The sequence below is a fragment of the Bidens hawaiensis genome, unplaced genomic scaffold (genome assembly GCF_021521415.1).
Source record: "Bidens hawaiensis isolate Kalapana, Puna unplaced genomic scaffold, B.hawaiensis_p1.1 tig00007117_1, whole genome shotgun sequence".
NCBI classification, from domain to species: domain Eukaryota; kingdom Viridiplantae; phylum Streptophyta; class Magnoliopsida; order Asterales; family Asteraceae; genus Bidens; species Bidens hawaiensis.
This window is the reverse complement of record NW_027491488.1, coordinates 1,081,561-1,099,402: the sequence shown is the minus strand read 5'-3', so window position 1 is coordinate 1,099,402 and position 17,842 is coordinate 1,081,561. Positions and strand designations below refer to the sequence as shown.

General features: G+C 38.1%; 1 protein-coding gene across 1 annotated transcript; it reads right to left on the bottom strand.

Moving 5' to 3' along the window:
- Nucleotides 1–4,498: 4,498 nt before the first annotated feature.
- LOC143634546 (uncharacterized) lies at nucleotides 4,499–4,990 on the bottom strand. The gene has a single exon (XM_077102587.1). The coding sequence runs from the start codon at nucleotides 4,988–4,990 to the stop codon at nucleotides 4,499–4,501; it is 492 nt and encodes a 163-aa protein (XP_076958702.1).
- Nucleotides 4,991–17,842: the final 12,852 nt, after the last annotated feature.

The window sequence follows — 17,842 nt, the reverse complement described above, 5'->3', positions numbered from 1 at the left end:
GAAACCTAAACAATTAAGCAAATAAACTATAACAAACTATAACACTACATCTAATGTCCTATATTATTGTCACGGCTCTGATACCAATCTGTAACACCCATGCTAAAGCGGAAACGCCTGAATGTGACGTACAGATTGCTCAAAACACGCGTGACACTATTAAGTGACAATATAATCATTAATCCATTTAAAGGCGTCAAGTACACAAGTTGTTGCAAATAAAGAATTTACAAGGAAATGAAGCATTTTAAATACTTATTTTAAGATACCCTAAGTCTAGTGTCTTCGTCATTTCATCCTTTAATAAGTGTACCTGTAGCATACATATAAAATAAAGTCAACTAATTGAATAGTTGGAGAGTTCACACAAGTTTTGAAATATACATAAAAATCTACAATTCCATGAACAAGTGTAAATGAGCAAGTAAGGTCCTTTCCGGTTGGGATTGTGCACCAACGTACTCAGATAATCGCAAGTAATGTCTTTTTTAATTAGTAACAACGAATGTACTTAGATCGGGGGGTCCATATTACACTCATAACATCGAGGTCCTGATGCATAGGGGGGGCATATGATCATACTTATTGAGGAAACCATGAGCAAGCAATCTTTTAGCAAGTAAGCAAATAAACACACAAGTCCATGTAACTAATTGTAGTTTGTAAATAATAAATAAACAAAATTGTAATGATGATAGGATATATATATGCTACCCCCCAAAATGTGTAAAAGCATTAAAAATGGGGTGTGAGAAACTCAACTTTGATATTGGAGACAACTTGAAATAATAACCGAAAGCAAGTTAACAAACGAAGCAATCGAGTCTCACGAAACTATAAATAATAACGAAGATACAAAATCAAGGACTAGCTACCGGAATTATAAAGTTAATTAACATATGGAAAAAGGGTACTTGGGGGATTTCTTTATTTAAAATGAGTTTAACAAAAATGAATTTAAAGTTTATATAAATCATTTGATATTTATTAGTTGAAGAAATTATTTGTAGATAAACAATTATAACTTTATTAATAAAAGATTAAATAACATTATTAATAACAATTTATGATTAAACATTTTATTTTATTCTAGTAACATAATGATTTAATTTACTAATTAGTTAACTTAAATGTTTTGCATGAATTATTTTAAAGAAATTATAAATATTTGTTTATGTTGAAATAAAATAAATAATAATTAATTATTTAGAGAAATCAAGTATACTATTAGTTCTATTATAAGAAATCTTTAATTAAAACCATTTTTTATATATCATCTTATTTAAAATAAAAAGGTTTATAAGTTTATGATGATCAATGGATAATAACATCTAGATAATATTTATATTTTTTCTTGCAAAATAACTAGTTTTGACATAATATTTAGAAAATCAAAGTGTTTATCTTGGATATCCATGATCATAGTGATTTCTTATAACCAAAATATAATATTTTTATTATAAAAGTATCATGACCATGATGAATAAATTATTAACATTTAACATTAAATCAAAACAAAAACTATAAAATGCATGGAATCTTAAAAATTACTTGTTAGTGCTTTTAATCTTAAGAAAATAGTGGATTAAGGTGTGAAAATAATGGAGGATTTGTCATCCTTTTATAGTGAAAATATGGAGTTGTTATGTCTTATGGGATTTATGAAAATTAATCATATTAAATATAATTAAAGACAAAAATTAAAATGGTTTAAAAGGTTTTCGAAGTGTTTTCTTTTAATAAATTTTATTTAATTAAAACATTCATTGCTTTATTTTTATTAGTAATTAAAAAAATAACATATGAAAAAGATGGTAATAATAATAATCGAATTTTTATTCTAGTGATTTGCATGGGAAAAGTTCATGAATAAATTATCTTGATTATGTATGTTTTAAATGAGTATGCAATACTACAAGGATGGTAAAAAGTATACTTGCATAGAAATGATGACATAAAATACATGAAACGAAAATTGAGATTAATTAATAATATTACAAAAATATATAAATTTCAATAGAACAAAACCAAAAATTTAAAATGGGGTCGGGTTTTCGGGTTTGAAAATTAATGAATGTTAAACATTAACCAAAGGTATACGGCTTCGTTTGGTTACTTTGTCCTTGTGTCAATGATTTGAACGGGTTATTCAACGAAATGCATGGTCTCATCAATACTAACTTCGTCGAGCGGTATATGGAGATTACCCTCAGCAAGACACTTCTTGAGATTAAAAACATTAAACACCGGATGAACAATTGAGAGTTCGAGAGGAAGTTTGAGTCTATAAGCAACAAGACCAACTCTATCGTGGATTTCAAAAGGCCCAATCGAGAAGCTAGTTTTCTTTTCTTTCCAAATCTAACCAATCCCTTCCACGGGGATGCTTTGAGCAGGACACGATCACCAACACTGAATTCAAGGGGTTTCCGTATCTTATCAGCATAACTCTTTTGAAGGCTATGAGCGGTGAGAAGGTTTTGATGAATCTGTGCAATAAGATCGGTTGTTTCTTGCATTAACTCCGGACCAGTGATTTGAATTCCCCAACTTCGTTCCAAAAAATCGGGAACGACATTTACGACTATAGAGGTCTTGAAATGGCGCCATACTTATGCTAGAATGAAAACTGTTATTATACGAGAACTCGATGAGCGGTAAATGAGTATCCCAATTTCCCCCAAATTTGAGGACACAAGAGCTGAGCATGTCTTTTAGAGTTTGAATTGTACGCTCCCAAAACAGATTAGAGAGATTTCCAAAAACGGGAAGTAAAATGACCATCTCTATCGGAAATAATAGTTAACGGGGTTCCGTGATAACAAACAATCTTCTCCACATAAATACGCGCCAACTGATCAGCCGAATACGTTTCTTTGATGGGTATGAAATGAGCAGACTTAGTCAACGATCAAAAATTACCCAAATTCTATCATGTTACTTACTAGTAGAAGGAAGTTTAGTAATGAAATCTATAGAAATACCTTCCCACTTCCATTCGGGAAAGGAGGTTGCTAGAGTAAACCAAAGGGTCGATGATTTCCTACTTTTACTTTGAAGCACGTGAGACATTTTGAGACATAGATTGCAATGCTTATATTCATTCCGTGCCACCAATAGATGGAACGAAGATTAGCGTACGTCTTATCTGCACCGGGATGTAGGAATATCATGACTTATGAGCTTCGTCCATAATATATGTGTGAAGATCATCACGATCGGGAATCCATAAACGGTTAAGAAAGTAAAGCAGGCCATTGGGTTTTGTTTCCATTTAAGTTTCAGCACCACGTGACATCTCGTCATACATATTGCCTTTAGTGACGGATTCGTGTTGGGCATCGAGAATACGCTCTTCAAGATCATTTTGGACAAGAATACAAGTAAGAAGAAGGGAATTGACTTGCTTCTTATGACTGAGAGTTTCGGCCATGAAATTCTCTTTTCCAGGATGATAACGAATATCGCATTCATAGTCTCTCAGCAACTTGGTCCATCAACGTTGTCTCATATTGAGTTCGTTTTGATCGAAGATGTGTTGAAGACTCTTATGATCGGTACACATCACACATTTCATACCATAGAGATAGTGTCTCCAAATTTTCAAGGCAAATACGACGACACCAAGCTCGAGATTATGCGTCGTATTTCTCTGTACCTTTAGTTGTCTCAAAGCGTATGCAATAACCTTGCCTCGTTGCATGAGGACACAACAGAGACCTTGGTTAGAAGAGTCACGGAAAATGATGAAATCTTCATTACTTTCGGGAAGAGAAAGGATAGGAGCATTGCAAAGCATGTCTTTAAGGGTTTGAAAGGCTTCTTCTTGCTTTGACCCCCACACATAAGGTTTAACCTTGTATCTTAAAGCGGTGAGGGGCAATGCAATTTTAGAAAAGTTCCAAATGAAACAACGGTAATATCCCACCAAACCTAGAAAAGATCGGACTTCGGTGGAAAAAGTCGGTGGCTTCCAAATTTTGACGAATTAAATCCTTGTGGGATCAAAATGAATACCTTTCTCATTGACAATATGGACCCAGAACTGAACTTCTTTAAGCCAAAACTCGCACTTAGGAAACTTGGCATACAATTGTTCCTTTCGAAGGAGGTCAAGAATGGCATGAAGGTGCTCTTTGTGTTCGTTCTCGGATTTCGAATAGATCAAGATATCATCGATGAAATCAATTACGAATTTATCCAAGTAGGGTTTACAAACACGGTTTATAATATCCATGAAAACCGCGGGTGCATTGGTTAGCCCAAAAGATATAACATGAAAAACGTAATGCTCATATCGTGTATGGAAAGCAGTCTTGGGGATGTCATCTACATTAACACAAAGTTGATGATAACCCGAACGGAGATCGATCTTCGAGAAGCATACGACTCCTTGAAGTTGATCGAAAATATCATTGATACGAGGAAGCAGATAACGGTTCTTGACGGTAAGCTTATTGAGTTCACGGTAATCGATGCACATGAGGAATGAACCATCTTACTTCTTCAAACACAAAACAGATGCGCCCAAATGAGAACTCAGGCGAAAAAAACCCTTGTCCGAGATTTCTTGTAGTTGGCTCAAAAGTTCTTGCATTTCGGATGGTGCAAGGCGGTAAGGTGCTTTAGATATGGGGTTAGCTCCAAGAATAAGTTCAATACGGAATTCGACTTGGCGAGTAGGAGGAATTCCGGAGACGTCATCGGGAAAGTCATCGGGAAAATTACGCAAAATCGGGATGTCAGATATCTTATTTTCCTTGTGCTCTTTATCCACCACTAGAGCTACGAACGCAACATACTTCTTAAGCAAATAACATCGAGCTTGAAAACACGACATGAGGTTAAGCTTATATGTAGGCGTATCACCGAAAACATTAAGGATGCGACCGTTCTTGAGAGGTATACGAAGAAATTTCTCGAAACATACAACTTCAACATGATAAAGAGTGAGCCAATCTATTCCTACAATAACGTCAAAACTACCCATTTGCAGTGGAATGAGGTCGATAGGAAACTTGACTTTGTTAAGAGTTATGACACAATCCCGAATTAACAAATCAATAATAACAGAATTCCCATCGGCTACTTCTACGAAAAATGGCTTAGATAACTTATCTCGGGGCTAATCAATTATAATCGCAAAATCCAAAGAAATAAAACTCTTATCGACACCAATATCAAATAACACCGAAGCATAATGACCATCGATGAGAAACGCACCATTCACCACGTCACTAGAGCTTTGAGCTTGATTCACATTCATCATAAAGGCACAACCATTAGACCCTTGAAGGATTTGATCATATTGGTTGATGTAGACGGAGGAGCCATGAGCTGAGGCACTTGGGGAGTATAGGCTTGCGGTGCATAAACTGGAGGAAATTGGGGTTGATAGGTTTTCACTTGGTAGGCTTGGGAAGTAGAGTAAGGTGCGGGGTATACATGAGCTTGATGAGCATGGGCAAGAAATGCGCAAGTGCTGCGGAGATGGTTAGGCTCTCCACAATGGTAGCATGCACGGGTATTAGGAACACCGGTTTGAGCAAGGGTTGTAGCATGTCTAGAAGCAGGCATTGCATACCGTGTTTGAATGGCTTTCGAACTAGGCGGTGCACGTAGTGGCGGACCCAGAAATGTTTTTCATATGGGGCGGAAAATTTTCAAGGTTCGTCTAACTATCACTATATAATAGTTTTATTTCGCTTCATACCCAGTCGGGTCAATCTAGGAGATGGTAAAAAGTTAAGACTAAACTACATTTCTCATACATAACAAAAGCATTTCAATCGTCACTAAAAAGGCATAAATGCTTTTTATTTCTCTCGTTCTAAGCTTAATTATTTTATAAGATGTTTTATGTTTATATCAGTTGCAGAATCAAATGATTTTAACTGAAACTTCATAATGTTTGTATTAAGACTTGGGCATGCCTACTATCTAAACTCCATATAATCCTATATATGGTACTTATATATATATATATATATGTATGTATGTATGTGTGTGTGTATGTATGTATGTATATTTATAAAAATAATAATAACAAGTTCGCAAATTTCAAATCAAACATTGAAATATAGTAATGCAAAAAAATAAAATAGGGTAACACATGATAATATTTCAAATTATGTTACATATAATTGCTTTAACTTGCCGGCTCTACATAATTATAAATAAAAGCCCATTATATTAGTTAAAATACATATTAACCCTAACAAGTAACAGGTAAAAATTATCATCTTCTTCTACATCTTCATTAATAACCTGCAGCAACCACTATGTGCCACCACTGTTTGCAGGAAAAACTCATATGAGTTGGCGTTAGAGTTTAGAGGATCGGGGGCAGTAGGAGGCATTAACCAAAGTTTCAAGGGGGGCAATCAATATTTTTGCTTAGAAGTTACACTAAAAAAAATTTTAAGGGGGGTGGATGCGCACCTTACTTACTACCTCGGTCTGCCCCTTGGTGCACGGCAAACGTTAGCAAGATGACCGTAACGATTGCATTGGGTGCACAGTCGGCAAGGGGATTGAGTAGGGTGATGACGGTTGAATTTAGCACATATTAAGTGAGGTCCAGTGTAGGCTCTTTTGTTTAGGGGATTTGTGGTTAGGTGGAGGTTGGTTAATGGCATAGTTTTGGTGGTTGGCCTTACACTTCTTGTTGTTGTTGTTGTTGTTGTTGTTGTTGTTGTTGTGGTAATTGTTATTGTAAGCAGGTTTAGGTTCATCTTCTGCATCAGTGAATAAGACGGTTTTGGTCTTTTCAAGGTTAGACTTGGAATCCTTTTGGTACAAGGTTCCATCCCTAACATGATGTTAGGTCCATAGCCTCACCGATGGTTAACGGGTCACGAATCACCACAACATCACGGAAAAAAATGGGGAAACTGCGAATGTATTTCCGAATGCAATGGTTCTCGGGGGTTACAAGGTGGGGACGATGCATCTAAGCTCACGAAAGTGGTTGGAATAGGTTGAGTTATCCCCACCAATTTGCTTGAGCTCCCAAAATTCAGCCTCAAGCCTTTGCAGTTTATGATCAGGGCAAAACTCTTTCTTCACGGGCTCCTTGAGATCGTCCCAAGGCATGGCCACAACCAACTCAGCTCCTTGGTCAGCTTTAAAAGCATTCTACCAAGTGATAGCTCGGTCCTCAAAAACGCTCGAGGCGAACTTAGTCCGTTTGGCGTCCGGACATTCACAGTAGATGAGCACGTTCTCCATCTTCTCAAACCATTGCAGAAGTTTGGCAGCATTTTCCTCACCATGAAACGAAGTAGGTTTGGTACCGAAGAAGTTTCTAAAGTCATAGTTGTTCAGAGCAACAGATGTAGCAACACCATTCGAGTTGAGGCTCTGGATGTGGGTTATGATAGTGGGCATAACAGCAGCAAACTCTTTGGTGATTCTAGCAGAGGACCAGAGGAACGTTAGTGACGACGGTGGTTTCTTAGTGTAGATATTATACGAGAAACGAAAGTAAATAACTGTAAGATAAGGGGTAAATTGTGTCAATATTTATGAGACGAAACAACTAATGAGGTTAATGTGAGGTAAGTAGATGAAGAGATGAGGTTAGTTTAAAAGTTAAAATTTAGTTGATTAAGTTAACTTTACAATAAACTAAAAAAACATATTTTTGTGTGTTGGCCTCCCATGAGCTTTCCATGGCAGTTAGAATTGTCCAACTAACTAATGAATAAAAGTAATTGAGTTGGACGGCTCTTGAGAGTTACATGGCATTTTAACTATACCAAATAAATAACGATTTAAAATAAATGAGTTGGACGGACCATGAGCGTTACATGGCATTTTAACTGTACCAACTAATTAAGGAATTATCAATGCAAGAGAGTTGGACGGCCATGAGCGTTACATAGCATTTTAACTGTACCAAATAAATAACGAACCAATGAGATAAAATATGAGTAGCTGGAGTATCCCGTGAATCACCGTGTATGATTACTCCAACAACAACATAATATTTAAAACAAGTTGAGAAATGGATAGTATGAGTGCCCATGGGTTCCATAGATTTTTAATCCAACTAACCATTTAAAATGACATAACACAATAATAGGAAAGAAATGACCGAATTTAGCCACAAATCACCGTGAATTCGGTTAAAAAAAAAAGATTGCAACTGTTAACGCGATCGCGTTTGACAGCCTAGGGTGTCAACCACATGACAGTTGTGTCCCGCTTGGCCTATAAAATTGAGTATTGTGGTCAGATTATCCTCCAAGTAAGGAATAGCGTCTTACCTTGGGTTCTCGGAACCGGTTAGCCAAGGCCCGACTCACAGTTCTCTCTCAGTTCCAGTTACTACAGGACTTCTCGTACAACCTAGCCCTATGGTGAAAGAGTAAAATCAACACAAGGGAATTCTTAAGGAATTTCCCCAAAAATAAAATACAATCTAATTGATTTAAATTAATTAAGAAAAATTATTTTTGAGGTTGAGACATATCCTCGGATTTGTGTGTGTGTACATGATAATAAAATAATAAACCAAAATAAATTAACGAGGAAAGCGATAAACAAATAAGTAGAACACATAAAGCAAGCAGGTAAGAACGTATGGGGCTCCTAAGCATGTTACTAAGGCACCACTAACGACATATCTTAAACCTTCTGCTTTGATACCAATTGTCACACCCCAAGCTAAGGCATAAATGTCGGGGCGCGAACTTATTGTTCACAGCTGTCAAGGTACTATCATGCAATATTTAAAAATAACCATATCTATTAAATAACCAAACAAAATTAAGTAACAAAGTACATAACCATTAAAATAAAGACAAATAAGTTTAGATTCAAAGTATTGATAATTGTAAATCTTGATAAAGTTCTTATAACTTAAAGCATCAATAAACCTTCACCAATCTTGAAATCTGTTAAATCTAAAACCTGCAATGCGTATAAAATAAAAATGGATTTGTCAAAACAAGGTTGAGTGAGTAAAAAACCAGTCAATTAAATATAATATAATATAATATAAAAAGAGAAAAAACTGTCCTTATGAGATATACAATCAGGCCAATGAGCAATTAATGAGTGTCGGTAAAACCATTGCCTTGCGAAGTGGGCTTTGGCTACAACAAAGGTCATATCATCATACTAATAATGTGAATATGATAGACCTCTCCAAATGCATTCAAATAAACAAATTAACATATAACAAGTTAGGCAAATAATGGATAACACATAAGGTTAACAGTTTGCTAATGAGAGTACTAATAATATGTAAATACTGTAGATACGTCCCCAATAAGATTAAAAGTGAGTAAAAGGGAATGAGTTACTCACCTTATTAAATAAGCAAAGGATATGGATTTGATATGAACGATAAATAAACGTCACGCTCGTCGAGAAATATCAACGGAAATATCCTAAGTAAGAGTAATAGCGGAAAATAAATATGGTTTAATGAATGGATTCTTTAGATTAATAGAGATTTGAGATTGATCAGGTATTTATGAATTATTAATTTATTTAAATTTATTATTTATTTATAAGGGTTATTTTTAATTAAAATTGTAATAAATAATAATAATATATAACTATTTATAAAAAATGCATTTGTTTATAAATTACTTGTATCAAAAATGCCTTTAACATGTTAATTAATAAGATACATTTTGATTATGTATTTTAAATTAAGGACCCTATTATAATTTTATTATTGTCAAAACCTTTATAATTTTTTTATACTTACTATTTAGACATATATATATATATATATATATATATACATATATACATGTACATATGGTTTTATAAAAGGAACGAGAAAACGACAAGTTAAAATGTCGGTTATGATAAATTATTAACTAATTATTATATTTATATTAATTATATTGTTAATTAATGGATTAAAGTAATTAAAATATGAAAGACAAGAATTCCAAAAATAAAACGGACAAAAAACGACTTGGGAAGGCTCGAACCCGTGCCCCCAGCCGGCATGAGCCATTGAATACGCACACCCAACCAGCTGAATTGGGGGTGTCAGTTGGTTAGAACCTGAAACAGGTTTATTATATACATAGAAAGGTTTAACCCAAATCATATAGAAATCCTAGCAAGATCAATCGGCCAAAACGTTAATCGTTTGGCCGATTAACCTTAGGGTTATTGTTCCTGACATGATAACGAACATATATATAATAATTTACCTTAAACGATTATGAAACGAGGGTTAATTTGATTGATATATGTAGGTTCCCTGGACGGATCGCACGAGATATATCGGCCTACTCAGGTGCGGAATCCCTGCGTAGATCGTTACGAGTATAGAACACAAACCAAACAAACACACGAATAACCGAACACACGTTATATATTATAACTCAAACACGTGACGTAATATCACTGTTACAGACTCTCGTCCTCACGTTATACTGAACTCGAACTACTGAAACGAACTTAAACGACTAACTCAAACCAAGCCGTAAACTAGAACTATAAATACACGACAACTTCGCCTGGCATGTTCAGGCGAAGTTGTCCATAACTTCGCTTGACTAACAAGTTCGCCTGTTAAGCGAACTTGTCAGTAACTTCGCTTAAACATACAAAACATAATTAAACATTACAGACTCGATTACAGACACTAGACTATGAACTACTGACATTATGCACCAACAGACTCCCCCTTGGCAGTAGCTTCATATCTTGATCTTTAAGCACTTGTCTTGTAATCTTCAACCTTGTCCCTTCACGCATGCACTCCTTCTCTAACACAAACTGACACAACTCTTTGATACTTCCTCGCTTCGTCCTTCCAAGCAGGAATATAAAAGATTTTCTTCTCATTAAGCACCTTCAGATCAGCCTGCGATAAGTTTACCAAATGCATCGGATCGTAAACTCTTAGGAGCTCTTGTTCATCCTCGTCTTCCATCACTGCCTCTGCTGTCTCACAATCCACATACCACCACTTTAGGTCTTTAAGCACATCCTTGGGCATTAGCTTCATCGATACTTCTTTAAGGCACCGGATCGGTTTATACTTCATGACCATCCAAGGTTTTCCATCAGCTCTCATACCTCTATCCTTGTCTTCAACAAGTTTTCCCTTCTGTGGTTTCAACAGCTCAAACTTCTTTTCTTTTATACTCTCTCTCCATACGATTTTCTCAATGACTCTAGCCATATTATCGTCATTTCGATTGATTAACCCCAATCTGGCTAAGTCTTTCACTTCACATTCCGGCAGTGTATTCAACGACCTTAACATTCTTTTAAAATACTGAACGCCGTCATACCGTTTAATCACAAAGAGCTTCAACTGCTCATCATAGATCCAGCAAATAATCCCTTTATTCGCTTCGGCATAGCCTTTAATATTGTAACTCTTCTTAAACATTGTAGGGACCGCTGGTTTCTTCGTTTTGACGAACCACTGAGCATAGCCTTCCTTCCACCTAGGCTGCTCTTCCCATTCAGTATCATCTATTACTGTCTCATTACCCATATCAGCTTTCTCCATACCTGGAATGTCATGCTCCACATTCTCTTCTACTATCTCACCTTCTTCAATCACAATCTGTGCACCAATCTTCTCAATCTCCTCAATAGGCAGCACATCATCATCAAACATCACATCATCATCTAGCATATCATCATCTAATTCTTTCAAAGCATCAATCACATCATCTTCATCATCAACCATCAACACCTCATCACCACCAACTGCACTTGCAGACTCCCCCTGAGCTGTGGAAGTCCCAAGAGCTTGAGTAGTTCTTGGCAACTCACCACCTGCACCTTTCGATGCATTGGGATCATCGTCTCTATCATTCCTCGTCTTTGTCCTTAACTCGTCGCCTCTACAGCTTGTCTCCCCCTGAGATGCCAAGAACTCCTTCATAGCATCTATAATTCGCCCATGTTCAACCAGGAGGGACGACTGTAGTTGATTCTCTGCTACAAGGCGCTGAATAGCCTGGGTCTGGATAAAGTTTATCCTTGATTGCTCTGCCACGACCCGTTCAAGTGCAGCTATTCTCTCCGAGTCTGAGAGGGTTGCATCGAAATCAAACCTCATGTTAGATGTGTCTTGAGTATACTCAGCAGGGATCTCGAATGTAACCGGGACAACAGAAGCAGTTGTGGACGTAACCGCAGGTGGTATCGTGACCGACAACCCTGCAGTTGCAACGACTGTCGACTCTACAAATTGTGCCACCACCTCTGAAGGAGTAAGCATTGGAGGTGGTAAAGACACAATCTCCGGAGTCGGCAGCTGGATAGTAGTGATTGATGGGATGCCGACAGCTGATGTAGCCACCACGGGAACTTCCGCGGCGCTTAAACCTGTGACCTGTAGTGATGTAGGAACAATCGACATACCTGACAGTGCGGATGGAGCGAAACGTACAACTCTTGAAGTCTCTCCAGCTCCCATACCAGCACCTGTCCTTTCCCGTCTCGAACGTCTAATCAACTTGTGAATATCCTCTTCTTCTTCTTCTGACTCAGTATCATCAACTATCCTCTTCCTCTTCCCTAACGTCCTTTCTCGTGTCACCAACATCCTTCTCGCCTCATCCATAACATCATCAAGATCTGAGTCAGCCACCGTCGTAGCTGCTCTAGTAACATTCACTTCCCGAACCTGTGCAGCAGAGACCTGCACCTCTTCTTGCGGATCAAACCGGTTCATGTCAAAGAATCCTTGGCCGCCAAATGCAGCATCAAGGTCTACATCCTCCTCAGCCGACACAACAGGCACAGCAGGTACATCTCGAGGTGCTCCTACCTGTCGTGGTTGAGGGTCTCTGAACTCATCCCCACGAGCTGGCACATACCCCGGGTTTATTAAGTACCCAAAGAGTGGAGTATGCCTTGGACGCAGTTCAGGCTTGCTCCTCGCACTGGATGTATGGCATTGAGCGAAGATACGTTTGCTCACATTCTCCACGTATCTTATTGGACGTCGTTGAGGCAACGTGGGAGCAACATGATTCAAGATCATCTGAATGAATCTTGGATACATGATGAACCTCTCACGGGCCATCGCTCTCCTCTGTCTATCGATCTCATAAAAGACCATCTGACTGAAGCTATAACGTTTGTTATAAGTCAGAGCAGTCATTGCGGACTGCATGGTCGCACCCATACCGTCAGTGCCCGCCTTCCTCCCAGACATGCAGACAATCATAACGTGCATGAGGAAGCGCCACTGATCAAGTAGGAAACCCTTCCTCCGTTGTGTATCGCCCAATGGACCAGAATAGCCCATTCTTAGAAATGCTCCATCACGGAACGGGGCCACAAACTCCGTAGGGTCATCCCTAGTCTCCTCACCGAACCGTAAAGCCACCCGTATTTGTTCAGATGAGAACTGAACCTCTTGATTGTTGACGGTTGCTCGCATAACCGGGGGCTCAACGCGGCAATCGTATTCCACAGTCTGCCAGAAATCCTCGATATTGGGTAAGGAAATCGGCAGAGTCGTAGTGATTGCGTGGAATATCCTCGAGCGAATGAGGAATGTGATTATCTCGCGGTAATCCTCCACACCACTTGCTTCCGGGTCTAAGGTGATGAACATGTTGTGACCCGGGAAGAATTGCCTCTGATTATCTCCATCGTCACCTCCAGCACCTCCAGCACCTGCTACTGCAGCCATATCTGCAACAAACGAACCAAGTTAGATAAACGTTAAGGCGTACCACAAGTTCGCTTGTTACCATGTGCGAAGTTATGATAAAATCTGTATAGGCGAAGTTAAAGTTGGGGCGAAGTTGGGAACAACTTCGCTTCATCTTTAAGTTCGTCTAATAATTAAAAAATTAAAAGGTCCAGGCGAAGTTACGGATAACTTCGCCTCACCACAACATCGCCTCAGGCGAAGTTTAGACTCAGGCGAAGTTACGGATAACTTCGCCTAAACATTAAGTTCGTCTGAATCTGAAACGGCGACAGTAAGGTCGATTCAACATCGAAAATTCGGGGTTTCGGTCAATTTTGACGATTAAGAACACCCAAACACAAGATATTAAGGATATATAGACGATTAGGTTGTTCATGAACACGTAAAAACAAGGTTTAAAATCCGGTTCAAAAATCCGTCGGTCCGAGGTATCGAAACGGGTCAAAACGACCTTTGATAAGCATTGACAACACGATGTACCGACACCACGAACCTTGAAATCGAAACGGAATCTGGAAAAAAAAGAACACAAAATCGGAATAAACAACAAGTTCGCCGGAAAACTGGATAAGTTCGCCTATAAATACGGAGGATAAGTTCGCTGAGTTTGAAAATAATGAAACTGTTGACCTTAAGTATTCTTTATATAGGGGCGGAGTTATACAGGCGAAGTTACGGTTAACTTCGCCTAGGCGAAGTTATTCACAAGTTCGCCTGTTTAACAACATCGCCTATATTTACAAAATCAACCCTTATAATTTGAACATTTTTCAATTAACTTTTAAAACTTCCCTTTAAGAATTAAATGACACGATCAAGTCCAAGTAACCAGATACAAAATTATAAATCTACCTAAGTACAAGAAACTTTTAAAAAATAAAGTATAAGGGATCAAATTTCAGTCTCGATAGGGACTACTATGTTTTAGAAAAGATCCGAACAGGAATCATACTAATTACGTGACTGTCACATAGATCCGTGTTTAGCTGTATTATGACATAAAGAGACAGGTTGTAAGCAGGTAAATAACTTAAGATGGTTTTCATCATTTCTGTGATACGAGTTAAGTTCAATTAAGCTCAAAAATTAAGTGGGCAACAACTCAGAGATTATGATGCCTCCTATCTATTCTCAAAGCATATTTGGCTTTCCCCAAGTCACCCCGAATTGACTTCGACCCTTAGTGTCTGATTAAGTTTGTAATTACTCTTCATCTGCTTCCCGTTCTCTTTCTTACTCCATGATTAAGAAGTCTTGATATTTTAAACTATAGAATGTTTCAATAACTCATAAGTTTTTTTTTTTTTTTTTAACATTCATATAGACTTCAGAGTCGTAAACAACTGCAAGTCCCGAATCTGGATCACTGCAGTTTCTTGAAACGCTATCTTCACGGGAATCAGAACACTTACGGGCTCGTGTATGACTGGGTAATCGCTTTTCTGCCTATCATTCGGAAAGATATATATGGAGACATGCAAAACTCATAAGGAGTTTCCACGTAAAATCAAGTAGTTTTAGTTTGTATCACATCTACTTTTACGCACCATAAAAAGCTACCATGACATACAATAACTGTCCTAAAGCCTTTAAGCCTAATAACTTCACTAGTTAAGCACACAGAATCAGTATTTCCATCATTTTCCAAGGTTGGATCAATTTTCTGTTAAACATAGCAAACGAACTTCTTACGAAGTAGTAGACTTGAAAAATAATTTCATTTCCCTTAAAAAAAAATTTTAACATTAATAGCCCCGACCAAAACAAAGTGTTCAGGTAAACGGCTATCCCGAAGATCCAATGGATCAGCTGGACCGACCACATACAAGTATGTGTCCTTCTAACTAAGTATGATCGACTAATTTTAAGCGATAGAATGAAAACTCATCATAATCCGCCCCGGTCACTTTCAGTCATCTGGTTAATGGCTATCCTCAAATTCTACAAGTAGAAAATGAGGACCAAAACATATCCGAAGACAAGTCCTTCAAACTGAGGCAACCGACATATTTTTAAGCGATAGTGACGTATTTTTTTTTTTTTTTTAAATATAACATAAAAAGCATGGTTACTCGGGATTGATCATCCCATTCAGCTCGATAAGGTTTTGAAATCTTGTTTTGTCAAACGCTTTAGTATAAAGATCAGCGAAATTATCAAGCGTATCCACCTTTTCAAGCACAATCAGTTTCTTCTCAGCACAATCCCGTATAAAATGATGACGTATGTCAATATGTTTAGTTTTACTGTGCTTCACGGGATTGTTAGTTACTGAGATAGCAGCTGTGTTATCAATGCAAATAGGTGTAAGTAAGAAATTCAGACCATAGTCGCGCAACTGTTGTTGAATCCAAAGAACCTGGGAGCACCAGTTGGATGCTGCCATGTATACTGCTTCACAGGTTGAAATTGCGACCGAAGTCTGTTTCTTGCATTGCCACGACACCAATCTGCCACCAAGAAACTGACATCCTCCAGTTGTTGACTTCCGACTCTGATTGCACCCTCCATAATCAGAATCTGTGTAAGCGACTAGCTCCAAGTCTCCTCCTCTCGGGTACCACAACCCCAGCTTCGGTTTGCCCTTGAGATACCTCAGTATCCTCTTCACACCCTTCAGATGAGATTCTTTTGGGTTTGCCTGAAAGCGTGCACAAAGACAAACAGCAAACATTATATCAGGCCTAGAAGCAGTTAAGTACATTAAAGAACCTATAATAGCCCGATATTGAGTTGGGTCCACATCTGCATCACCGTCTGACTCAGCACCCAATTTGTGATTGACGCAGATTGGAGTGTCGAATGGAGTGCTGTCCTCCATCTTGAAGCGTTTGAGCACATCATGTACATACTTGGTCTGATGAATGAACATCCCATCCTTCTTCTGATCAACCTGCAATCCTAAAAAGAAAGTTAGTTCACCCATAGCACTCATTTCAAACCTCTTTTTCATGACGGCCTCAAAATCTTGACACATGGAGACTCTTGATACAGCAAAGATAATGTCATCCACGTAGACTTGCACCAGCAGGAAGTCGCTTCCATCTCTCTTAACGAACAACGTGCTATCAATCTTCCCTCTTTCAAACCCATTTTCAAGTAAGTAATCTGATAAAGTTGAATACCAGGCACGAGGTGCCTGATGTAGTCCATACAATGCCTTGCTTAACTTGTACACGTGATCAGGAAAGTCTGGGTCAGGAAAACCCGGAGGTTGCTCAACATACACTACCTCATCAACTTTCCCATTCAGAAACGCACTCTTCACATCCAACTGAAATACCTTCATCTTCTTATAAGCAGCGAACGCCAAAAACAATCTAATGGCTTCCAACCTTGCGACAGGAGCGAACACTTCATTATAATCAATCCCCTCTTGTTGATTAAAACCTTTAACGACTAGCCTCGCCTTGTTTCTTATGATAATCCCTTTCTCATCTCTCTTGCACTTAAACACCCATTTTGTGCCTATCGCATGCACATGCTTCGGTTTTTCAACCAAAGTCCAAACTTCCATTTTCTTGAATTGAGCCAACTCTTCTTGCATGGCTTCGACCCACGAGCTGTCCTTGAGAGCCATTTGATAATTCTTCGGTTCAATCTGGCTGATAAAGCAGGTGTACAAGCATTCGTTGATTAACCCTGTCTCCTTGATGCTTGTGTAAACACAGGTGTGCTCATTCAAGCTACGTCTTGTTTGTACACCAGAGGACACATCACCAATCACATTCTCCAAAGGGTGATCTTTATGAATTCTCGTGGTCGGAACAGAACCAACATGCAAATTGTCTTCCAAGTTAGAAGAGAGCTCGTCAATGGTTGTTTCATGCTGAGAGTGAAATGGATTGAAAACTTCTTCTTCAGTCGAGGCAGCAGGGGTATCGACAGCATTTGATGAGGAAGGTTGACATTTATCGATCAGCTGTCTTTGCAATAGGTTTTCTTCCTCATCAAGGATCATCTTCGTAGCAACTCTCTCTTCTTCTTCAGCAATATCCAAATACGGTATGTTAAAAGACTTAAAAAGTTTAACATAGTCGAAAAGCTCAGCAGGTCCGTTGCTTGGTTTTGGCGGTTGGTAACTTGTGATATCGGTGTTACACATCACCTCAACCCTGCTGGTCGATGTATTGAAGACACGTCTGTTGGGAGTCCCAACAACATAACCGACTA